General features: G+C 39.5%; 1 protein-coding gene across 1 annotated transcript in view; it reads left to right on the forward strand.

Moving 5' to 3' along the window:
- Positions 1 to 22,882: 22,882 nt before the first annotated feature.
- The window catches only part of LOC126354817 (COP9 signalosome complex subunit 7a), a 31,642-nt gene continuing 27,162 nt past the window's right edge, over positions 22,883 to 27,362 (forward strand). Inside the window, exons 1-2 of the mRNA XM_050004756.1 lie at positions 22,883 to 23,372; positions 23,561 to 23,751. Of these exons, the coding sequence (XP_049860713.1) occupies positions 23,584 to 23,751 (168 nt within the window). The 5' untranslated portion in view covers positions 22,883 to 23,372; positions 23,561 to 23,583. The remainder of the gene's footprint in view (positions 23,373 to 23,560; positions 23,752 to 27,362) is intronic.

Below are 27,362 nucleotides of genomic sequence, written 5' to 3' on the forward strand. Positions count from 1 at the left end.
GTCCTTTCTTCCATCTTGTGTCGGAAAGTTATATGACCGAATTCAAAAAGTCTATCTTGTGAAAAGTTGTTTTCGAGAAACTGCCAGCTCGATACATTACGATAATATTGTGGCATTTTACATGTTTACGCCATGAGCAGCCAGCCAAGACCACACTCTGACCCTGTAGCGCATTCTGTAGGGGTGTGCACTTCCAGCCGCCTGATGGCACACGATAGTGTAATTTTCTACGTAAAAAATAACAAAAAAGAACTAGCAGTCCGTCTTAGAGCAGCAGGGCAGGTTTAGACACGACAGAATGCCTTGTTAGTGATATAGGATACCGATGGTGTATTTTAACTCTTATTTCACCCGGTATTCACTGACCGTGACGACTGACGAATGAAGTCCCTGAAGCTCCCAGTGATTTTAACCTTGTCTTCGACTCTCGACCAGCGTTCACAGTCCAGTACCACGTCTTATACGTGTCATAACCGAGCCGCGGCTCGTGGCGTGGGAACCGCTGATCTGACTGGACCTCGTAGCTCAGCCTCTTTCATAGTGTTGTGTTTAATTGTATTCAAAATGAAGAGGACACTTTCTTCTCCTATTTATGGTACTATAAAAAAGTGTGAAAGGAAATTTTTTTTATTTGTAAGTAATTTATTTGGGCAACGGCCTTGCCGCAGCGGATACACCGGTTCCCGTCAGATCACCGAAGTTGGCCCGCACTTGGATGGGTGACCACCCAGGCCTCCCTGCACTGTTGCCATTTTTTGGGGTGCACGCAGCCTCGTGATGCCAATTGAGAAGCTACTCGACCGATTAGTAGCGGCTTCGGTCAAGAATACCATCTTAACGGCCGGGAGAGCGGCGTGCCGGCCCAACGCCCCTCCTATCCGCATCCTCGTCTGAGGATGACACGGCGGTCGTATGGTCTCGGTAGGCCACTTATGGCCTGAAGACAGAGTACTTTGTAAGTAATTTATTTAACAAAAATCAATTTATTTGGATTGATACAGAAACAAAGACTATGTATTTAATTATAAGAGGTTTTAAGGTTGGTTATTTTTAAATTCGCTGTGGCTGGCAAGTGCCTCGTTTTCTTTGCAGTAGGTACAAGAGTACAAAGCAGGCACACGAGTCATCCACACATGTATATGGCATACATTTAACATATTTCACACATATTTGAACAAATATTTCATCCCTTTCTCAAGTGAATTTCTTCCCACTGTTTCATCTGAATTCTGATGAAAAATGTAACTGTACTAATACATAAAGTGATTATGGTTTCGAGGGAAAGGACTGTCATTGGCAAGTGTCTGATTCTCTGTTGTTTTACACCATGCGACTCTAGACACGATGTTAAATTTCTGCTGTTGAACGTCGTGGCGTGATGTTTATCTCCGAAACACGGTGTATTGGGGCACTGAACAACGTAAGTGAGAAACAGTTTGAGCTCTGCTTTTTAAGTCAACTCACTACAGGACAGAAATATAAACATGTCATTTTCGGATGTATCTACATGCCACCCCTTTTCATTGTCACATCCACTTCTAGCACTAGTACGGGTAACTTACTCCGACAGTATTTTTATGCAAATAATGAGTCATGCATACACCAAATTTGGTTGAAATTGCTCCAGGGATTCCTGAATAAAGTTTTTATGTCACGCCTCGTGACGGGCCGCTTATTACCGGACGTCAGTCAATATTGTTGACCCCTACGAATGGTAGTAGTATCGACTCAGCTGTCACCGAGGTAACAGTTCGCCTAAGTGTCGAGGTGTGTGGCGTTCCGATTATATAAACTCCTTCCGAACAGGCCTTGGAAGGCTCAACCGTACCGAACAACTCCCGTGTCATCCTCACTGAATACGTCTCACTGGATGCGAATATGGAGGGCCATATGGTAGCACACAGCTCGTCTGACCGTTGTCAGGTCTCGTGACGTAACTCCTGAATTGGCCTCTCAAAGGCTGAGTGCATCCCGCTTGCCAACAGCGCTCGCCAGACCCGGACGGCCACCCATCCAAGTGCTAGCCAAGCCCGACAGTGCTTTACTTCGGTATTTGACGGGAACCGGTGATACCAGCGTGGCAAGGCCTTTGGCGACCGTTCATATAGGCCGCCTCAAATTATTAAATTCAGAGATCGCAAGGGGGAAACGGGTAAGAATGGGAAACTCCATAGACAGCTGGGAGAGGCAGTCACTGAGAGGGGCAATATGAAACGAAAATCCTTTCTGAAGGCCTAGAGCAAGTTATGGGGCGCCGTTGCTGGTAGGCAATTGAGGAACAGAATACCTGGTCTCGGGCAGTGGGCAGCCGACAGCTGTGGGAGGATAAGGATGCCGCCAAAAAATCCGACAGCGCAAAAAAAAGATTAAAAAATGCTAAAGTTCTGCTCTGTTCATATCTTTTGTGCGTTGTTAATGAATTGTACTGCGCTCGGCATAATACATTCTGATCTTTAAAATGTAATGATTGATTGTAAAAGATAGTTAATAATTCTGAGTGGCTCTAACTGAACATATTATGTAAAAATAGCTACAGTGGTGTGAAATTTAATTTCTGCTGCAACTATTTTTGTAGCATTGCTCTCAAAGGTTTACTCTGCTGAACGATAGTGTTACTGATTTGGGCTGTTCGACTGACTAACGGTGAATGGAGGATTGACAATGTGAAACGTCCCCTTAGAAAAGTTGTGCAAGTTTGTGCCTAAACTGACACACAATATTTTTAGCGCAGCGCAATCTGACTTTCAAAAATCCCTACAAAAGAATGGCCCTGTCTAACATTAGCGTATACGTTTCACAAATCGCTTATCTCACAAAAATCTTGGTTACTCGAACTACTGCAATACAGCGAGCGCCACTACTGCCAGCTAAATAAAAGATTCAAACTACGGAAGGCACTAACTACTGATAGGCATAGTTAGCAAATGAAAGATTTTAATAGAGAAGAAACAATGTATTTACCTTAGTAGTCATAATATATATATCAGTTCATGACACCAATTCTTACAAATTTCAAAACTCGGCCATCTCTCTCCCCACGTCCACCACTGCTGGCGGCTCACCTCCAACTGCACAACGCTACGCGCTGTTAGCATCCAGCTGCCGCTGCCCAACACTACAATGGCAGACAACAATGCAAACCAGCCACAGACTGCACACGGCACAGCCAGTGATTTTCATACAGAGCGCTACGTGGCGGCGGCGTTACCAATAAAAAAACCTAAACAGCCTACTTACAAATGTATTTTAGCAAATGATGGCTTATTTATTCTGTACAAGTGAGATGCTCCAAAGAAGTTGTGGTCTTACCCAAGATTCACAGAATTCAAGTTCGTCCTCGACACTTTCTGAACACTCAGACATAATATTAATTCAAGGCTGGGTTACTATCGTGAGACGGTAAATAATTATGGGGATAATCAAACAGTACTCATATTCGTGCGGTCCTTCCTCGTCCTGAACTTGAACGCGGTACACCTAGGTTCCTCTGGGCCAGCTAGTTGACGAAAGAGATTATCTCGCGCGTTGTAAGATCCAGCAGGATAGAAGAAAATTGCCTCAACCTTTTCACGCCGCACGCTCAGCTATAGGGGTGCTGGGTTGTTATTATCATAGCAAATTTTTCCAGTCAGAGAGTGATATGTGTAGCAATTCCTCCAGGAGTTACAGAGATATGCTGATATGACACTGTCGCCTGATAAACAAAGTAAGAGCCTACGGAATATCAGACCAGCTTGTGGCTGGATTGAAGAGTTTTTAGCAAATAGAACACAGCATGTTGTTATCAATGGAGAGACTCTACAGATGTTAAAGTAACCTCTGGCGTGCCACAGGGGAGTGTTATGGGACCATTGCTTTTCACAATATATATGAATGACCTAGTAGATAGTGTCGGAATGCTGTAGTATACAGAGAAGTTGCAGCATTAGAAAATTGTAGCGAAATGCAAGAAGATATACAGCGGATAGGTGGCTTACAAAACACTCGTTCGACCTATACTTGAGTATTGCTCATCAGTGTGGGATGCGTACCAGATCGGGTTGACGGAGGAGATGAGAAGATCCAAAGAAGAGCGGCGCGTTTCGTCACAGGGTTATTTGGTAAGCGTGATGGCGTTACGGAGATGTTTAGCAAACTCGAGTGGCAGACTCTGCAAGAGAGGCGCTCTGCATCGCGGTGTAGCTTGCTGTCCAGGTTTCGAGAGGGTGCGTTTCTGGATGAGGTATCGAATATATTGCTTCCCCCTACTTACACCTCCCGAGGAGATCACGAATGTAAAAATTAAAGTTATTCGAGCGCGCACGGAGGATTTCCGGCAGTCGTTCTTCCCGCGAACCATACGCGACTGGAACGGAAAAGGGAGGTAATGACAGTGGCACGAAAAGTGCCCTCCGCCACACACCGTTGGGTGGTTTGCGGAGTATAAATGTAGATGTAGATGTAAATGTAGATGTAGACACTTTGAAATTTGGCTCAAATATGCCTATAACATTTCACTGTAATGACACTAAAACGTGGTGACTTGTGACGTGGTCATCGTACTCCTTCATACCATATTATTCCTTCCCGTGACGTCTCGCAGTGGAAGTCAGACCCACGGCATAATCACGCGGAGCTCTTATGGGTGGCCGAAAATAACATTTCAAACACGACGCCGCTCAAAATCGACATGAGAATGCCTCAGGGGGTGGTACAAGGGACGTCAATGAAACCAGCCCTTTCCTTCGAGAGATGATTCCGACACATTTTGCTGCCGAAAACGGCAGTTCGCAATGTGACGAGCAACATGACGACGTTCTTGACATATTTCGACACCGCTTAACCCTCCCCTCCCCGCTACTGGATGATTCAACACTTCTTTAAGGGCTGCAGCCGCGCGGGATTAGCCGAGCGACCTAGCCGCGGCACTCATGGCCTGTGCGGCTGGTCCCGGTGGAGGTTCGAGTCCTTCCTCGGGCATGGGTGTGTGTGTTTGTCCTTAGGATACTTTAGGCTAATTAGTGTATAAGCTTAGGAACTGATGACCTTAGCAGTTAAGTCTCATAAGATTTCACACACATTTGAACATTTTTTTTAAGGGCTGCAACCTCAGTGAAAGCGATCTGACCTCTTCGTAGCGTTGAGCTTCCGAATTTTTACTGTGGTGTACAGAGTGCAGCCACTAGGGACAGTTCAAAATTATTCGACAAAATCTGAGGGCGATCCGAAGCAGCAAAGCGTGTCTAATGCGCTTTAAGCCCTTCCGTATCGCGCTCTCATGTGGCCTGATCACTGAGAGGTGTGACTTTGACACACACGTGAATAAAACGACGAAGGTGCCTCTAAGAATACCCATTTCACCAACACCCTCGTTGCAACCCGTGCACTTTTGTTGACCACATAAAAAACGTACCTGAGCAAAGACCTTAACACACATTCAGGTAACTGGTGCTACGCTGCTGCTCCACTGCTGTAGCGCCTTTTTGCTGGCATCTGGTATATGCGGTTTGTCGAAGGGGTTGCTTGTGCTCAGACGCTAGAGAAACAGCAGAGCACATCTTAGCTGAATGGGTGTCGAAGTCTCTGTACAGGTACATTTTTAATGTGATCAACAAACGTGCCCTTGAGCCGTGGCGGCTCATATCAATAGTGCCACTCTGGTGGTTGATCTTTCCTGCCACGGTCAAGGCGGTAAGCAGCGCCTTCTGGGGCCTACACGAGGAGTACAGAGGCGAAGTCCTGTGGGAGTGTGTGCTTCGGGACGTGGTGGAAGACAGTTGTCGGGTTGACGGAGCGAGTGTGGGACCGGACCTATCGCATGGAGATATACAAGTTGGCTCTGAACGGAAGGCGCCATAGCAAGCAGCGGGAAGCGGGCGTCCTGTAATTTCTGTGAAGGAGTAACGATTTTTGCGTTAGATGTCCCAGTGGTTCTCAAGAGTTGCGGTGGCTGATTTTGGAGAAGAGAATTGGTCTGTACATGGAATGATGTGATATTTTGTCGATTGTGGCAATAACTTCCTGTGTGGGGAGATCCTCTGAGGGACTTGTATTGTACTGTTGCAGTGCAGTCCATCTGAAACGTGCTGCTTAAAACTTGGAACTGCAGCTCTCTGATGTTATATATTACTGTTTAATCTTAAATTTCTTGGATGTAATATGGTTGTTGAGGATTATGTAATTAATTTTGATCACTGGTTCCTTAAAGGAAGTATTTTGTTTTAAAATATGTGCTCGGTCAGAAACTATTTAAATATTATTTTAACTCATCATTCAAAATTTCTAGTCTTGCTTTCTTAAAAGGCTTTCAGTTAAATGATTGCTATTTCCCTGTTTAAACGTTTGAGTGACTTAAAGGAAAAGAATATTATTTTGTAATTTGTACTGTTTGTTCCTTTTGGGTAATACCTGACTTATGTGTTCAATAAATTAGTGTCTAGTCAATGGTGATGCACTGTTCTATTGCTAGCCTACCCCTTCCATTCCACAGCCTATTGAGCTGCTTTGTGTAGAAATTGTGTTTAGAACACCCCTCTGACCTGACACCTCACCCTGGTTGCAAAGAGGGTGTTTCAGAATGGAGAGTCTTCTGGGAACCCCTTGACATTTTATTCACGCAATTGTCAAGCTTGTCAATGTTGCAACCCCCCCCCCCCCCACTCATTGCACGATCACGCCACGGAAGACCACACAATAGAAGGACTGAAAAGCATAGACGCTCTTTTCTGCTTCGGATTACCTCCGAATTTCGTCGAATGGTTATGAGTGGTCTCTAGTGGCTCCACTATATATACCAGCAGAAATTGTGATCGCTCTACACTTCGAATGGGACCACGACACATTCGATGGAGTTGCAGGCCCACGATGTCCTTACACAACCGTTGAAAAGTCCGAGGGATGTCAGCAGTGTTTAACATTGTCAAGAACGTCGTCCTTTTGCTCATCACACTGTGAACTGTCGTTTTTAATGGCAGAATGTTTGGGAATTAATGCTCCAAGGGAGGGGGTGGTTTCATTGACGCCTTTTGTGCCACCTCCTGAGGACTTTTTCTGTTGGTTCTGAGCGGAGGTGTGTCTGGAATGTTTTCCCCAGCCCCTCAAGGAAACTGCATGACTTAAACACTGGGCATTAAAAAAAGGGGTGAAATGTGGGTGAGATGGAGTGTGACAACCATTCCATCGTGTGACACGTCCTTGATGACATTGGACAGAATTGTGGCGAAATTTGGTGCCATTATCCCAATGTACACCTGACGCGAACTACTGAACTCTGACCTTTCTTCGCATGCGTAGAGACCTTGCTGTTTGAAGCGCTGCCGAGCCCGAGGGTGATGTAGCAGAGCGCTATGCTTTTACACCATTACAGAGGAATGTTGTAGAAACCTTTGAGACAAATTTCAAACTTACTCATAATTAAGTGTGTTGTACAGTGTACTATCCATCATTGAAAAAATATTGTGCATGTGACGTCTTCTCATTCCAGACCCCAAACTTAGGAGTACTTGGGTTGATCATCCTTACATTTTGTTTATACAAAACACTATACAAATAACGAGTCAAGTACACACCAAATTGTTTTGAAATTGCTCCAGACATCCCCGAGATGAGCTTCTATGTCACTCCTTTCTCACGACCACCCCTTTGTATGGTAGGTGGTTCTTAGCCTTGCAGAAACATTCACTGGGATAAGCACAACAACTCATCGAACTGCCATTGTACTAATTGGATAGATGATATGGGAATGCACAGAAAAAGAACAAACAAATATTCATGTTTACATGTTAGATTAGATTAATCGATTTTAAGGTAAAATAACTATATCTGAATTTTTTTTGTAAATTTATTTCTGTAAGAATATAGAAATAATTTCTACATAGAAAAACTTGCTTTAAATGCAATAAAACAAAAGGTGAAGAGGAGTTTGGTAAAAAAATTATGAAAACCAAGATCTGCTTGTAAGGAATGCATAAATCAAGATACCAAGGACAGATATAAGCTGAAAACCAAATATGTGTAATACAAAATAAAATAAAATCGTATAAAACCTTGTATTAAATTTAAAGAAAACAAAGATCATAGAGGAATTTGGAAAAAATAGGAAATTTCCTAAAAACTTACAATTAATAATCACTTTTAGAAAATAAGCCATTGCATTCTATATTCATAAAGTCATTCCAATTTTTTATGTGGTATAAATGGACCAGCTGCTCACAACGTTGAACAACACATTTCAGTTTAGTAAAAAGTGTGTGGCTAATACCAATAGGAAATATAACGCTTGTGATAGTAGAAAGTTAACTGTATTTGTAATGACAGTTGTAAAATTAGCTTACCCAATAAATATGTTGAGGAAACAGAAAAAATTGCTTTGGAAATGGTAAATAATAAATCTGTTTCAACAACTTATGAAGGCAAGAAGGATATAGAGAATGGTATACATGAAACTGAATTATCTTAATATGCTATTGTGGCCTACAAAGTTTTTTAATTTACATTTTGATTTGAGTGTGTGAAGCCTATATATTCAAGCTACTTTATCTTAAATTTAGCCTATAACTACTAAATCGAAAAAGTGGAAAAATTGGGTTAAGCAAAAAAAGTACGTAAAAGGTGATCCTGCACTAATGTTACAATCTTTCAGGGATGGTGTAGGAAGGTAAATGTATCAATTTGAGGAAAGGAACCCTAGCCCAGAAATGGCTGAGACAAAAATTATGAGCTAAAATCAGTCTGATATCTCTGACAGCATATGTCTTCTACTGCAAGCTCCACATTCAGGTGGCAAATTCCAAATTTTGGGTGGAAGTAGTGTGGAAGAAAACAAGAAAAAAAGTCCAGTAAACATGGACTCCTATCAACTATATGTTTGTTCATATTACTGAGCTTCTTAACCGATTAAGTTCAACTATTTTTTCTTTTCAATTAAACAGAAACAAACGAATTATTCTTCTGACATATTTTGCACATTTCCACTCAATAATGTCCTATGGAATAATTTTCTTGGATAACTCACCACTTAGAAAGTAAGCACTGATTGCACAAAAGTGACCAGGAAAAATAATATGTGGTGTCCACCCATGGATGTCTTTAAGGACATAATCGTTATAATTGCACTGTCCCAACAGGTATGTTCACCCATGAAACTCATAAATAATTCTTCACAATTTAAGAAGAACGTTGAGGTTTGACCTTTATTGCCTGTAATTAAAGTTGTTAGTTTCTCAGACAGAAGTGCAACGTGCAGCAACAAAAATCTTTGAACATTTGCCCAGTAACATAAAATGTCTGGCAGGTAGCAAAGAAAATATTGAATCTAAAATAAAATCATTTCTCCTGGGCAGCTCATTCCATTCCATAGGTGAATTTTGTATTTAAAACCTGTTAGCCAGTAAAAACAGAAAAAAACCTTGTTTTTAGATGCAGGTGCATGAATAGGGCAAAACAATAAGGTGTTCATCAATATTAACACTGGTCATTTATACATGTCCTGCAAACATCATTTTGATAAAAGAATCTTTCCTGTGATCAATGGTACATGTAATTAACTAACTAACAAAATTTGCTGCTGTGAAACGTATCTCTTCTATTGAACCAGTGTTGATAGCTTTTAAGCACTTTAGATCCCATGTTTACTAGAAAAATTTTTCTTGTTTTGGACTGATACCAAATCCTCCCATAATATGGAAAGCAAAGAGCTTGTAGTAGAAGAGGTCCGCTGTCAGAAGTATCATAACGATTTTCCCTTATGACTTCCCACTCAATCATTTCCAGAGCAGGGTCTCTTACCTCACACTGATACATTTACTCATTTTCACATTTTCATCATCCACGAAAGTTTGTAACACCATCACAAAATCACTCTTTAGTACCTGTCACTTAGGGTTGAGGGCAAATTTGGAAGAATTAAGCACCAAAGTGTACTAATGGGACCAGATTTTTCTACTACTATGACTATAATCTCATACAAATACTTGGGTGACACAGTTTCTGTGATAGGAAATGTAATGGTGACACTGGCTCAGTTGTAGGTAAATCAGGTGGCAAACTTTGAATCACTTGTAGAGTATTGGACAACGAAGGAGGTTTCTGACCAGACATTCATATGCCCTATTCTTTCATTCCCTTCTGTTGTCTTGTTTACTGGAAATGCAAGAAACATGTCCAATGGCGAAATTGCTGCTGTTATACGTCAGTTAACAGGTAATGAGATTTAAATATTTTGGTTTTGCACTGCCCATCTGTGGAAATGTTGAAAAGGAAGTTAGAGAACAAGCAGTAAAAGCAGAGAAAGTGGAAGGGTGTTTATATTTACTATTTGGAAAATAAGTGTATAGGAAATGATGCAAAGGCCAGAATAGTGAGACAAATTATGGCATACACAGCTTAGACAAGATCGGAGAAATCAAAAACAGAAAGACTTTTGGACACCAAAGAAATGAAAATTTTGAGAAAGGATGACACAGAGAACACTCAGCGATACAGAGAGATGAGTGAAAGCTTTAAAAGTAGACTCCATTACGAGTATCTACATAAGAGAAAGCATTGAAGGAAGGAACACATAGAAAGGATGGATGAACAGAAGATTTTAAAAATGTAAGAAATTAATCATCAGCTGGTAGAAGAAATATCGGCCACCCAAGAAAAAGATGGAGCGATAACCTCAGGGTACTGAGGGGAACTGAGAGAAACAGGCTTCAGCCTGAGAAGAAAGGAAGAAGAAGAAGAAGAAGAAGAAATACATGGGTTTCGTTTAGAGAGGTTTTACTTACATAATTCACGAGTATATTTAAATACTGAACTCACCAAGTTTGCTTCATTTTGTTCAGAGTCATTGGTGTCCAAAACAGTTTCATATCATTAACCATAGTATGAGCATAATTTACTTTCATATCTATGCGACTCTGATTAAATAATAGAAATGTCCTTGTTTATTACTGAAAACATATGGTAAGCACAATTAAGTCTTGGATGTCTCATGTTAGACTGAACATATGAATTTCAGCATCAGGCCTGATCGTTATAGGCCTATTATAAATCGTTTTAAGCCTTATTAACTATCTTATGGCGAAGTTTTGTTAATTGAGTTACATCACCAGAGTGCTGTGCAGATATAACACCTTCTTAGAATATTGCTCAAGTGTAATGTATGGGTTCCCTACCAGTTAGTGCCATCAGAGGACACTGAATATAAATACATAGGTTCTTGTGACCTATAGGAGTGGATTGAAATGGGAGTACCTTGGAAATTCTGAAAAACCAAACTGCCAGATTATCCTTCAAATGCCTACATGCATAGTTTCAATAACCAGTATTAAATGGAAACTTTAGGATTACACTAAGGCCCTCTAAGTATTGCTCTCACACAGTTCATGAAGACAAGATTAGACTAATTATAATGTGCACAGAGGTATTTAAGGAATGATTATTCCCTTGAGCTGTATGTAAAAACAGTGGGAAGAACACCTAATATGCAGTACATGGGGAATAACCTTCTACCATGCATTTGCTAGTGGTTTGTAAAGTATAGAGGCAGATGTCAGATGTGGAAGATTGGGATATTCGCTTGAAGCAGCTCCTGATGATAGCTTTTATGTTCTAGAAATGAACACTTATTTCTGCGATATTCTTGTTTACATTACTAATATAAGCCTAGATTTCACATGTTACTCAGGACGAAGAAGGTAAATCACAATGGTGCAGAATTCTGCAATGGTAAATCAGTATGAATCAGATAGCTTAAGCATTCCTGTTGTTTGTGTCAGAGTCATGTATACCTGTAAATGGCTTTTAATCCGCTTAACAGTATGACAAAATCGTCATTTTTCGAAGTTCTTACTTCAGTATATTTTGTTAGGTTTGCTATTTCACAGAAAATAGCTCCTGATTTTCCAAACCAAGCGCCATTAATCTGTATTTCTCCATCAAATCTGCAGAAGCTCTGGGAATGTCATCTGTTACACAAATTTTTTCTGGTTTTTCTTGCATAGGGTACCTTCAAAGTTCTGCATATCTACATGCTAGAGATATTTAGATTATTCTTTTTGTTTTTGAGTTCGCTAGAAATCATTTTGAATGAGATTTTAGTCTCTTTACTCATTATTTGATAAAGTGAATTGCAGGATTTCGTTCCTTTACATGTACATGTAGCAAATAGAAAATTACAACATGAAATACAACTACATAAATAACGATCTATTCCACATTTACATTGTATAAAACATTGTAAATAAATAGTCATTGATCAAAGAGGCAACATATGATTACTTCTAGGCATGAATATACAAATAAGACTTAGGCTGGACATAAGTAAACACATTTCATTAAAATCCTATCCACAATAAAAATCTGTGTGTGCAAATATCAGCACACAATACGAGTCTGCAGACAGACTGCAGTGTGTGGATAGGAAATTGCTAAAATATGGCGTGCAACAAGTATCTGAGTCAACTTTTCACTCATTCTAGTGTTTTTTGTCTTTGTTTAAACACTGGATGATAAACATCAGCACCCTATACAGTGCATCACTGAATTTATTGAAATGTAAAATGCATGTTTATTTAGTTTAAGAGCAAGGAATATGGTGACTGGGATAAGTGCATATAATTCTAAAAGTCTTTAGCAAGTGGTTGATAGTCTTCAGGCAATTAATGCAATCTCCCCAGATACTCAGAAACAAACTGGCCCGATCAGACCGGTGTGCATGTCATCATCTCACTTCATTTGGGGAAGTGTGTCAGCCCCAGATCAAATCTGCCTGGAAGGCTAATGATGAGGGCTGGTGTGCCAGCCAGCCTGTATGTGGCTTTTAGATGATTCCCCATATGTGACTAGGTGAATACAAGGCTGGTAAACACATCCTGCATCTGTTTATGATGCACAAACTTCTGTAAAATGTTTACACAATTTCACATGAGAGAAATGTGACAAACTAGATGCAGACAACTGGGGTATACTAATTCTGTCCTGCCCATGATGGATAGAGGAGGAGAGGGGAAGGGATGACAACAAGAGGACATCCAGCCAACCTCTACCACTAATAATGCCAAATCCAAGACTAAACATGCTGATGCTGTGAAGATGCACAATAAAGGCAAGGAAAAATAAAGACTCATAAACAAAGTAAAAGATACTCTTGTTAGCCAGTCCCATAATTTATTAATGTGGATCTCCAAACACATCATAAGCGTAAAAAATGTTAGCTGTAACTTGTTACAATTGATATATTACATAAATGAAGTACTTTCCTTATCTTCATGTAACTCTTTTTCATAGGAGTGTATATAGCCTCTCAGGTTTTCCTTCGTTCACTGCTTTCTTGGACACTGCAGTCGAAAACCTTAAATATTTATAGCTTGTTCCAGTTGCTAAGAAACACAGTGTTACTGTCAGCCACTCGTCTTATGAAACCACTTTCCTCATGCAAATATTTTGTTGTACTGTGAACAGTCACGAGCATCTCTGTGTTCATTTGCAAATAATTTTGCAAACTGCCAGGTTTGCCACGCAATTAGTAAATATGGACTAAATTAAAATGTGAAAAGGGCCCTTGCTTAACGAACCTCTGTTTATTTATTTTCTTACTGTCTTTCTTTAAGCAAAAAAATGCAATTGATGTTATCTTTTGTGTATGTATACACTCCATAGGCCTATAAAATTACTTAAAAAGTGTACTCGCTGTAAAAGATATTTTCAGTTGTTTGTTGGCTACCAATATAGAAAACTGTCCAAAAATTGTTCACCATATAGCATATTATATGTTCAAAGTAGTCACACATATGTTTAATCTAAATGAACTATATATGTACTCATGATCATCTTTAGCACTCATTTTGAACTCTTCTATTGTATGAAATGTGATTTTTTAAGGCATTACTATCTGGTATTTTTAATCATGTTCAGCAGTACATTATGTACCTATACTGGTAATGTGTTGGTAACATGTTAAATGGTTTTCCCCCCATGTATAAGAAACAATCTTGAGTTTTCTTAAGCCTGGTAACAGTGATGTTGATCTACTATTTTAGGAGTGTTATGTTGATGAACAGACTGTCGTAGTTTGGACTGTGTTGGTTTTCTTTTTCATATATTAAACAATTTAATGTAAGAACGGATGTAACCGTTGCTTTTTTTAGTTTTTTGAAATGTAGGCCTACCCTACAAGAAATATATTTCTGACTCCACAGATGCACCTGGTTGTCTTCTTTTGCCAAGTGATATCTCTTTTTGTTCCATAGATACTCCTCCACAACAAAAATGATGTATCAAGTGGATGTGGGAAAACGCACAGTATTCAGTGAGCAATAGCTTATCACTAACAGAATACCTTATTTTATCTAACAAATGTGTAATGCTTGCTGACTTAGTACAGATATAATCAGTTTGGCTTTCACATGTTAATTTCTAGTGAAGATGGATCCCAAGAAGTTTAATGCCTTCAGCTTATTTATTAAGCTGAAGAGAATACAAAATTACAGTTGTTCTGATTAATAAGCAATTCGTTGATTTGGAATCACTTACCCTCTACTCCGAGATGATAGCCTGCTGTCGTGTTTTAATGCTTGTACCCAGTTGTAAGAAAAGTTGTCATCTGTGTAGATTGTGGATTTACACATCATAATATGAGGCTAGTAATTTACATGATGTGGAGAGTAAAGGTCCTAACACTGAATCCTGTGCCACACCCTTTATGATGTTGCCCTGAAACTCTTCTATCCCCGACGTTTCTTCCAAAACTACGCTGGACATCTTCAGAGGTGTTTCTGATTGGCTGAGTCTTGCCGACTGGCGAGTCAGACGTCGAAGATTGGCCTAAATACAGTGGTAAGTGAGATTAGTCGGCCACGATTGATTTGTCTGTTTTCCCTAGTCAGCAAAGATTTTTATGTTCCTTCAACCATGTATTCACAATTCTTTTTGTAGTTTCAATGTAGACCCTACCATATGTACACGGGATCTTGTATATACCACTTGCAGACGGACATCAGTTAGGGGTGCTCTTATCACAACTGCTTGCGGTAGGTGACACTGATCAAAATCTCTAAGAAGTGGTAATTCACAGGAAGGTGGGGTTGTGTGATGAGATCATTTCGGTCGGCTGTTGGGTTGATTCCTGCAGCTTCTAATGGACTGTTACTACAGTCTTCCACAGCTGAGGCTTCTCTTCGCTAATGACCAAGCCCTCTTCCTGTATTACAGTGGAACCTGTTGGAGGCGATGTTTGTGTTGCTAGGGGGAGGCTGAAAAAAATGAAGATATCATCTAAGTAGGCATATTAGAACTCGAACATAAAAAGTATACCATCTATGAAGTGCTGCTACATTTGGACTGCATTCTTCAGACCATATAACATGAAGAGGCGAAATGATGTGATTATCACAGTTTCTGAGAGCTCTGTACCCCCCCACAGAGTAAGACAGTCCCATCTTTCTTTTGCATGAGTTTCATCCGCTGTCCAAAGCGCAGACTATTCCTGCGTTCAACAATTCGTCGACAGCCACGTTTTTGCTGCACAGTATAGCTGGGGCTAGACGATGCACTTTGTATAAAACAGCGGCTAAGTGATCGTTAGAATTCGATGCACCACATCGTTTGCGACCGCGTATAGCAGCGCCTTAGACTGCAGGAAATTTGCTATGGAGGGGGTACCTCCATTCGATGCATTGCTTGGCGAAGTGGAGTGCGTCATACTAATCATTATTGAGTGAGGTGTGTCCAGGGCCATTGGCTCTGGGGGCGCTGGGTTTGCTGACAATGGGAAAGGGCTGGGTGGGGAGAGTGTGGTTGCACTGTATCACCTACCCAATCCTCAGCTGTGTGGCAGGCACACACAAGGTTCTTGTACTGCTTACACACCAGAGCAAGAGAACCGAATGTGTCTTTTATGTACTGTCGGAGCGTCGCATTTTTGGCATGTGTCTGAAGCTGAGAACCGGTCAAGGTACCACCGACGCTTTCTCAAAAGCTTTCTCGCCGTCATGATATACTCCATGATTGAGCTTCCTCACCGTCATGATATACTCCATGATTGTGCAGGAATATGTTACTTCATCAACTTTTTGCACTGTTGGGCACAGCGTTGTTTGCTGGATAAGGTTGTTATTGGGGTGAAGAGTCTTAGGATGTGGTGGTTGGTGTTATAGTACAGGAGTGACACATTCCGTAAATCTGGTGAGCAACTGCCGGTTTCCTGACGACGTTCCACATGAAGCAGTATTGCGGGGAGAGGTGCAGGGTCCAGTCAATCATTCTATGCATCATGGTCCATGAATCATTAGTGCAAGGTTGGACTGTTGTCCTAGTGGTGAATATTGAAATACTTTCCTTCAGTATCCTACTGATATCCACACCTGTGCTTGGTAGGAAGTAGTTGCATGAGTTGTGATTGTGGACATACCATCTCCCCCCTGCCAGTGGTGTGGGCCGCGAGGCGGGTGGTTTTTGTCGACTTGTTGATATGGCATGGACTGGTGCACCCAATACAATCTGCGTGGCAAGGTGAGAAAATCACAAGGCTGATAAAAATTGCTCACAGCTTTGCCAGACTGATAGTGATAGCAGAGAAATGATCTTGTAGTAGTGGCGGCACTTGACCGACCTTTGCCAGCTGGCACTGCAGTGGTTTGAGTGTTTGTCTGGGTTGCCATTGCCTGTTTCGCCGTATTGTACTTATTTTGAGTGGAAGGTGTGAGTATTATATCGCTGATGAGGTCGGCATGTTCTGGCAGATGGCAAATTAGAGTCACCAATTGGGTATCATCATCTGGATCGCATATGGCAGTGAAAATAGATTCCATGTTTGTGAACCAGACGGCAGATTATTCTGGGTGAAACAGCAATAGTTTAGGTTGAGAAGCCAGTCAGTGTATGTCATGATGGGTGTGTGGTAATGGCGTAGTAGTGGCTGAGTAAAACGGTATCACAGACAATATGAACTGCAGTATGCCCCATGTAGTTGTGAACCTGGTAACCATATAGTGGTAATGGGTGATCAATTGTGGAGTCACGTGTGAAGCGATACTATGTCCAACTATCGATCGCACCAAGGTTGATATGGGTGTCACATGAAATACATCACAGTTTGAATGAAGTTCTGCATTGGTTCACACACCGGATCTGAAGTCTGACAGAAGATTATCTAGATATTACAATTGTTGACGGGATTTGGGCTTGGCCCATTATGTAACAAAAAACCCATAGCCATCATGCACTCAGATTTATCTGTTGGTCAGTGATTGTAACACTGATTGCACTAATAAATAAATTAATACATTAATCGATCTAGAAATAGAGTTTCAAGTTCCAAATGTATGTAAATATATAGCATATACATAAAATAATTTTCAATTAAGTGAGATCTATAGGCTAAAACAACGTTAAAAAGGCGTATTATATGAAAAAGTCATAGAATTTACTGTACATTCTCGAAACAATCACCACTATCATGTCACATTTCTACATTCTTAGCACACTGGACTTGCATTTAGAAGACAATTGTTCTAACACGCTTCCAGCTATCCTTATTTAGGTTTTCTGTGATTTCCCTAAATCGCTTCAGGGAAATGAGAGTATAAATCTCATCTAAGCTGGTACTCTGATAAGTTATTCTTTGTATACAAGAGAACAGTTTAAATGTATAAGTTTAATACAGTTAACATTTTTATATCAATAAACAAATAGAGTTAACATTTTTGTATCAATAAACACATATCTGTGGAGGGCAAGCTTTCCTGAATTGATATTCATGTTAAAGTACTAAAATGCCCTGAACACTTGAGATATTGACTCCAAATTAAAGTCCAAAGCATTTGTCAAACTGGAAAGTGTGTTCAACAATGTAAAATGGTGCAAGATGTTCAAAATTCTGAGAAAAATAAGAGTAAACTATAGGGAGAGATGGGTAATATAGAATATGCACAAGAGCTGAGAGGGAATAGGAGAGTTTATGACCAAAAACGAAGTCCTCGGATTAAAAAAGGTGTAACAAGCGATGCAGACTTTCACCCCTATTGTTCAATCTGTTCATCGAAGAAGCAATGATGGATATAAAAGAAAGGTTTGAGGGAAATTAAATATCAATGTGCAAGGACATAAATGATACAGTTTGCTGATGACATTGCTATCCTGAGTGAAAGTGAAGAAGAGTTAAATGATGTGCTGTATTCAATGAACAGTCTAATGAGAACAGAATGTGGATTGAGAGTAAATCGACAAATGACGAAAGTAATGAGAAGTAGCAGAAATAAGAACAGCGAGAAACTCAACATAGGGATTGATGGTCACTAAGTAAATGAAGTTAAGGGATTTTGCTGCTTAGGCAGCAAAATAATCAGTGACTGATGAAGCAAGGGGGACTTCAAAAGGAGACTAACACTGGCAAAAAGGGCATTCCTGGACAAAAGAAGTCCATTAGTATGAAACATGGGCCTTAATTTGAGGAAGAACTATCTGAGAATGTGCATCTGGAGTACAGAATTGAATGGTAATGAGACAGTGACTGTGGGAAAACGGGAACAGAAGAGAATCGAAGCATTTGAGATGTGCTACAGACGAATGTTGAAAATTATGTTGGCTGATAAGGTAAGGAATGAGGATGTTCTGCACAGAATTGGAGAGGAAAGGAATATGTGGAAAACACTGACAAGGAGAAGGGACAGGATGATAGAACATCTGTTGAGACATCAGGGAATGACGTATGTGGTACTAGAGGGAGCTGTCAAGGGCAAAAACTGTAGAGGAAGACAGAGAATGGAATACATCCAGCAAATAATTGAGAATGAAGGTTGCAAGTGCTGCTTTTCTGAGATGAAGAGGTTAGCACAGGAGAGGAATTCGTGGTAGGCTGCATAAAACCAGTCAGAAGACTGAGGACCCCCCCCCCCCCAAAAAAAATGCTATAACACTTTGGTAAAAAACAAAAACATACGCTAAAGGTACAGGATTTTCAACTTTCTTAAGAAGTGCACCACTCTAGAGAGCCTACACTAGCATGTTTCACGTGTGAATCCCTTGAAAATTTACTTGCTATAACATTACCTAAAAACTTAACACTAGCTAAGCAGTCTATTGCTAGTATATCTCTTAAACTAAATACAATTTGTTGATCTGTATTCTTACTGAGCAAAAATCCATTAGCTTGATGTCAGATTGACACTTGTGATAAGATGTCTCTTGTCATAGGTTAAAGGGTATCAAAGCCTGAACTGACAAGGAAAAAAGTGGTAATGTAGAAAATTGAGTGGGTATTTATATAAAATGGCACGTCATTTATCATTGGAATAAATAATACATGTCCTAAAAATGAACCTTGTGGCACACCACACTTATTTACCACTATCACTCCTTTTCAATACACAAAATTTGTTTCCAGTTATTAAGAAATGATTCAAAACTGTCACCAACTTGGTTATTAATAATTCCATTTTAAACTAATTTGATGAGAAGTGAATCATGCTCAACACAGTCGAAGGCCTTGTTACGGTCACAAAAACTAGCCTGAACAATGTTTTTCTCGTCATAAGTACTAACCACCTTTTTATTCAAAGAGTCAGTAACATGAACAGTAGATCTGCCCTTCCTAAAGCGAAACTGTGCAACAGAAAGAATGTTACAATCTTCCAAATAATTCCCTTACCTGCTGAAAGGTGATGGGTTCTAGTACTTCAGATAAAATCAGTGTCAAGCATACTGGATGACAACTAGATGGGGAATTTCTCTCTCACTTCTTATAAACGGACCCAATTATAGATTTTTAATGACTCTAGAAACAAACCTTCAACTAAATATTTATTTATACAATAAGTAAGAGGGAATAGTGTATAACTAATTATCATTTTTGGCATGTTACCAGAAATATCATATATATCTACAATATCAGAAGGCATAAAATTATTTACAATACTTAACATGACATCTGATGTTACCGCTGAGAAAGAAATTCATCTTTGAAGCATACTTTACATTATGACTTTTTATGAGATGAGATAATTTACACAAGGACTAACAATGCTTTCACATATTTCATTAACAAACTGTATACAAAAGTTGTTAAGTTCCACTAGTGATACTATTACAGCCTCTTTTTGTTTGATGTAACCAATGAGTTTATTACACTTCATGTTGTCTTACATTTATTTTTGGTTGACCCTATACCAAATGAGTTATGTGGTTTCTTAACCTCATTGATTGCATGTTTATAACCTTTTCTAGCTCTTAAGAATCTTACATTAGCTGTCTCTGTCTTGTGTAGTCTGTAGAAAATGTAAATATAATGACAATCTGTTTTTCATATTAGGTAGTTTAGAAGTATAAGAGGGATTCTTATGATTGCGCTTATTTCTGTCAGATGTGTCAGGCAGGACTTTACATTTGAAACACTTCACTTGAAACAGTTCACTCATTTTCATCCATTTGGGAGAGTCGCAAGGGGCTGATGAATCATTGCGTCCAATAAAAGGTGGCCACTTTGTTAATATGCATTAACCAAAACGAATCGAACACTTACTTATTGTGGTATGTGGTATGAAGTTGACACAGTGTCACCATTATGGAGGTTTCCTCTTTTGGGTTTAAAGAAAGTTCTAATAATGGAGACAACACTATTGTGAGCAGACAATACTTAATTTGCGACCGAAGGATACAAAAGTGTGACTGCACAGCCACACGTCTCACAGTATACTGAAGCTTTGTTTAATGCTCAGATATTGCTGTTCAGCATCCCTACTCTCTCTGCCCAGTAATACTTGCATCTCAGAGCTATGCTACTGATATTGATATTCCCATACAAATACAGTTTTCTAAATGCTTTGAGACCAGTGCCAATTGTACAGGAGTGGATTTACAAACGCATAATTATCTCTTGACACTCATAACTCATAGTACAATACAGAAAAATCTATCTTGTATGAGGAGAGCAATTTCTCCACATGAGTGGCTGACCATGATGTTAAGATTACAAGGATCTGCCACTGCAGTTACGAAACATGCGTTGAGTGAAATCACACATGAAGCTATTTATGCTGTCGTGAAGGCAAGTGAAGTACAATACCTCTATTCTGACTAGTTACAGATAATATTTATAAAGATTTAGACATATTTGAGACACAGTGCATTCTTAAAAGTTATACATGTGGCGAGTCACTTATAGTTCAGTTTCTTTCTAAGTCAAGATCTTAAGTTCCCTGTATGAAGTATACTGGCAACTTTTGCACCGAACTATAAAATTCCATTCTGGAATTTACAATATATATGGGATTTTACTTCTATTGTTGTGGTGATGAATTCTACACTTCACCTCTGAAACATTCTTATTGTGAACATATTATATTAGGAGGTAAAAGAAGAACTATATATCTGATGGCACACTCCAATGATCTTTCATTTTGAGCTTTACACAATATTTTGGTTTTACTCTTCTTTAGAACAGTTAGGGCCTACTTTTTTGCCACATTCTCACAATTCACATTAGATTATGGAATGAGACAGTACTGAATGAAAGTATGCTAACACTCTCCCGGCTCCAAATCGACAAGTTTTGCTATTTTGCTTATCTCTTTGCGTATAAACAGTCTGTAAATAATTGTTTTGAAACTATTAACCATTTCCTCTTTGCCGTTCTTTCTCTGTTAAAGAATTATAATTCTTATCACAATTGCTGTATTCTGTGTTTTTTATTTTCCCCAGACTTGTATGACTCCTATATATTTCGATATATTCGCCAATGAACTCTCCATTTTAAAATCGAGGAGACTAATGTGTGAATTTTGAAATTCACTATAAGCCAACAGAAGAGAATCACCTGATTGAACAAACTGCTGACCGGAACACGTTTTAGCGCCAGATTTGCAGCGATCTCCTGTCCACACACTCCAATTTTTCTGTGCAAATGTGATTTGAAGCTACAAATTTGGTTAATTTCTCTCAGTCTTACAACTCAGGTTTATACACATCTCATAGCTGTGCAAATCTCCTGTTGACGAGTAAAGATTTTTCTGTGCAGATGTGATGTCTGCATACATCTGTGCAGTGAGATCCTTCTGTGTGGGCAGGCATTAACGAGGACCATTTCAAAAATCATTTTTTGCCTATTCTTTTTGTACCCACCAGCACCTGTTAGAAACATCACTTTACGGCTGCACACTGAAAATTAAACTGACTCAATATCAGTCTCCACCACTTACAATAATTTCTAAAATAGGCTCACAAATAAATAACACTCTGACAGATATGTAAATAACTAGCCGACCTTATAATCCACATAATACGCAATTTCATTACGTTATGTGGAAACCTTGTATGTCGACAGCCATCAAACTAAATTCTAATAAGTTACATTCTTCTGCTCTGAAAAAAAGAAATTGTGTTCAGCTACTGCAGACTACCACAACATCAGAATAAATCACAGAATATATAAACTTCTAAAAAAAATTCGCAGTTATGAAACCTAACATCGTATCACTAATTGCACGTAGTGTAAATACTAAGTTCCTACGAGGCAAAAAAAGCTATAAGCCAAGTTTATTAATGAAAGCTAACAACAGAAAAAAGTCTGTCACCACAACAAAAATTAAATATAGTAGGTTAACTTCATTTACGAGAAGAAAAATAGTGAAAAAAACATTCTCATGCGCTATCTGTATCTGACTCATGATTGTCCGTCTCATCGTTGTGCTGTTCCCAGCATCCAAGCATGATGCAGAAATCACCGACCCCATAACTGCACGTTAACCAGAAGAAGCACAATGCTCAGTACAGCAACGTGAATGAGCGCGACGAAAGTAGATTTACGTGTTATGTTAGCAGACCATGATACTGTTTCCCCTCCACCAACTTCAACATCAAAACTTTCTTCCTCAAACTTGATTTGACGTTACATGATGTGGCATGACATTCCATGCTGCTGATATGGACTGTGGAACGTTTTGACGTGACGCGACACTCCGTTCCACCCTGCCAGCCTACTGCAAGATTGCAACTTACAAGCACTCCGATAAATAGAGATTGTCTTTATTCAGCTTGAAATTTTCTTCAATAAAATGTCCTGCTAGTATTGAATTAATGATCTGATGCTCGTACTCTACACCAAATACAAAATCGATGATGTAGACATGAGAATAGACGGAATATGTTTTCCTGTATGGGTGTGTCTGTAAATGAATGCCCTAGGTAATCGTTGTTGTGCAGACCACAGACATAAATTTATTTCTGTGATGCAAGCGATCTTATACGGGACGGAGCAGAGCAAAGAAGTAAAGTATTGTATTCCCCGTCTTTGGGATGGAGAGAGAACAATCCGTTGGAATGTCTGTGAAAGGAAGAGTTTTGCTTGGAGTTTGAATTGTCAGTAGAGTGCAGCAAGAGTGGATGAGCCGAGAAAATAAACTTTTTTCTTAAGTGAAGTAAGATCATTCATCACACTTCGTTTCTCAATTTGAAATTAGTTTCATTTGTATGTTCCAAATGCAGTGGAACTTCAGTGTTTTATAACTGATAACCTCCTCGTTGTGGGGTCTTAAGTATTGTGATTTAAATTTTATTGTTGTTGTTTGGGCTGGTTTGACGTCCTGTGACATACAGTGCCTTATAGTTGCAGATTGGTAGAGAGTCAACATGACAACCGACAAGGGAACTGCTACGAGTAACAACCCTTTAGAACAGTTTGTTTTGTTGGCCAAATCTGCAAAAGGAGCTGCAGCAGTGGAACTTATCAAACAAGTTTTAGAAGCTCCTGGTGTCCATGTGTTTGGCGAACTGTTAGATATGCCGAATGTAATTGAAGTAAGTTTTATGCTGCATTACCTCGGATGTACACAGTCACGTCATCTTCGGTATTTCTTAGTAAATGTGGACATTCAATACAACATAGATTTGCGTTCAGTAGTGCTTAAGCATTTTCTTATAGTATCGATTTCTTCACTCTGGATTGTGGCATATGTTGAATTAAGCATGGAGCACTTTGGATTGTGTGGTACATTCAATCATGAAATTGCATACAGAAGATAAATTGAACTTCATTATTTTTGTGATGAGAGGAAAGTGACTGAAATATCATTGTAATATTGTTGCATGTTCTGTGAACTAGTGTTTACTCCAAGTTGTTTACTGACCCACAGAGAAATCATCCCTCTTAACCCTGAGCTAAATGTTGGGGGGGGGGGGGGGGGGGCAGGTGTGTTGTTACTTGTTTAAGATGAAGCACAGCTTTACTTATTGAAGACATCGTACAGTTGTCAGTGATTTATAGTATGATTTCCAGCAGCCACTATGATGTCTCAAGGTACCTATCAGTACAAAGTACTTCTTTGGCTCACCATGTGTTAGGTACTTTAGGGACCGATGACCTCAGCAGTTTGGTCTCTTAGGAATTTTCACACATTTGAACACATTTAATTAGGTACTTGATGCGGAAAGTCAGTCAGGCTGTGCCCCACATCAGGATCTCATGTGATAGCATATGTGTTAGTTTCACAGATGTCCAAAATGTTGTTCCTCGCATACCTGTTATGTATGAAGTAAATGTATTGAAAGTGATTATCGCTATGCCTGTATAAATTAGAAATATGAAGCAAGTGTTCTGGATTAAAGATACAAACGAAATCAACTGATTTCGTTTCTAATAGTGAGAGTTTATCTGTATTACACATGATCTAAATTATCTTAAAGCTACATACATGTGTGTCATCTGTAATTTGCACACTGTTTACATGTTGTTACGGGTTGGTCCATCTTAAAGTACAGAGTAACTGAAGTTTACGAAAAGATGAAGTAGAACAAACCTCAGATTGAATGTTATGTTGTAACCATGGTGTACTTACCTTTGGTATTTGTGGTACAAGCAAATGAAGTTGCCATTACTGTCTATAAACTACCAGTCGGTGCTTGTTGCATGGATTTAAATTGGCCACTTTAATGTCAGTGCTCAGTAGAATGCTTTGTAACTTGTTTTTTTGGCATGTTGGAGACAAAGAAATTATTTTGTTTACCTCAGTCAGTTGTTTTGATTGCTCTGCCATTAGCATTTTTGAGAGTACTTGAGTACTATTCTCATATAATGGAATAGCATCTGTAGAGGTCATTAGGACATCAGATCATTTACAATGCACATAGAGACATTTTAATGTAGTCATTCTTCCTGTGCACCATAAACAAACAAGATAGGAAGAAGCCGTAAGAACTGGTAGAGTGGGAAGTAGTGGCTGTGCTGCACTTCAGCAGTTTGCAAAGTATGGATGTAGATTTAGAAATGGTCACTGAATATTTGTTGTACCAGTTATGCTGATTTGCCACAATCCAAACTCATTAAATAATTTTAACTTCCTCTGAAAGTATTTTGTTATAGAATCAAAGAACTGGGCTGATGGTAATTACAAGATAGTTTTCCTGTCAACAGCAGTTATGAAACAGCTATCCTAATATCAACAACATTTGATAGGAAAAATGTCCGATAATTATCATTAACTCAGTTCTTTGCTTCTATAATTAAATAATTTAATCCACCGGGATTGTGATCAGACAATGTAGTTGATACAAAGGATTACAGATATTTGGTAACAATTACGTTGGGAATAGTATGCAAGTCCTGTCGTGGATGTAGAAGAAATGCTTGAAAGAAACACAGAATAATGTTTGACATAATGTTTCAAATCTTAAGTTTTGCTGCCTCTCAAGTTTATTTAAAATTTTGTAAGTTCTGTGGTTGGGTTTTCAAGGTATTTGTGGCCTACAGATTTCAATTATCTTATCTCGATAGTGTTCTTGTGGCCTGATGTGTACTGACTATTGATCAGTTGTTGCGGAGTGTATTGTCACAGGTACAATAGTTGTTGGTTTCACAACTTACTATCCCAAAGTAACACGTTAATTGATACGCTGTTGAGAGGCCATTTGTCCATTAGTAGATAAGCATTAATTAGCACGCTCTGCACTTATTTTTCAGTTTTCCTAACCATTACCATCTGTTGTGTGTTGTTCGTGTATAATATGTTATATAATTGCAGCAAACTAAGCATGTAGTTATTGGTGAATAGGTTTTTCACCATTTACGTTTAGGGTGGCGAGCACCAAACTTTTGTAGTAACTCTTACTTCTTTAGTCTGGATTACTTTAGTAAATGACTTCTGTAGTAATATACTCCTTTAGTAAGTGTTGGAGAGCTCAGTTTCGGAAATATGGAAACGTCCAATCCCGATGGTCTGCTTTGACCCATGACATCACAAATATGGCGGAAACAACCATAAACCATAATTCCAATGTGGCGCATATAAAGTCGGTACCTACACATTGTGAGGACGAAAATAGAGAATACATTAAAAAAAAAAAACCACACACACACAAACACACACACACACACACACACACACACACACACACACACACACACACACACACACACTCTATCCACAAAAAGCCTAATGACACTAACGGGACAAGTGCGGGAAATGGGGTGTTTATGGGTGGGGGCAAACTAAGTATAAACAAAAGAATGATGTGAATAAAATAGAAAGAAACTTCCGCATTGTAAAAATATATTAAAAACAAAGATTCCAAGACTTACCAAGCGGGAAAGCGCCGGTAGACAGGCAGAATAAATAAAACGCACAAACGCACACACAGAATTTCTAGCTTTCGCAACTGACGGTTGCTTCTTCAGGAAAGAGGGAAGGAGAGGGAAAGACGAAAGGATGTGGGTTTTAAGGGAGAGGATAAGGAGTCATTCCGATCCCGGGAGCGGAAAGACTTACTTTAGGGGGAAAAAAAGGACAGGTGTACACTCGCGCACGCGCACACACACACACACACACACACACACACACACACACACACACACACACACACACACACACACACACATCCATCCGCACATACACAGACACAAGCAGACATTTGTAAGGGCAAAGAGTTCGGGCAGAGATATCAGTCGAGGCGGAAGTACAGAGGGAAAGAAGTTGTTGAAAGACAGGTGAGGTATGAGTGGCGGCAACTTGAAATTAGCGGAGGTTGAAGCCTGGCGGATATCGAAAAGAGAGGATATACTGAAGGGCAAGTTCCCATCTCCGGAGTTCGGATAGGTACTGACGACATCTACCAACATGCCACACTCACAAACCAAACTCCGCGCCGTTATGACATCACACACGACAACACCCTTACGTCATGGATCAAAGCCGAAGCGTGAGATCGGACACTTCCGTCGACCCTCAATTTCTATTTACTTCTTTAGTTGTAACTAAAGTAGTAACACCTTTTTACTATAGTAGTAAGCCAGTTCTGCACACTACTGGCATGTGCATTACATTCCCCCCCTCGGAAAATATTGATTGTTGGCAGTCTTTATTGCATTGCTTTTTGCATAATTTGTTTATTGCTATAATTTGAGAAGCTAGAAAGGA

Source organism: Schistocerca gregaria, chromosome 3 (genome assembly GCF_023897955.1).
Source record: "Schistocerca gregaria isolate iqSchGreg1 chromosome 3, iqSchGreg1.2, whole genome shotgun sequence".
Lineage (NCBI taxonomy): Eukaryota > Metazoa > Arthropoda > Insecta > Orthoptera > Acrididae > Schistocerca > Schistocerca gregaria.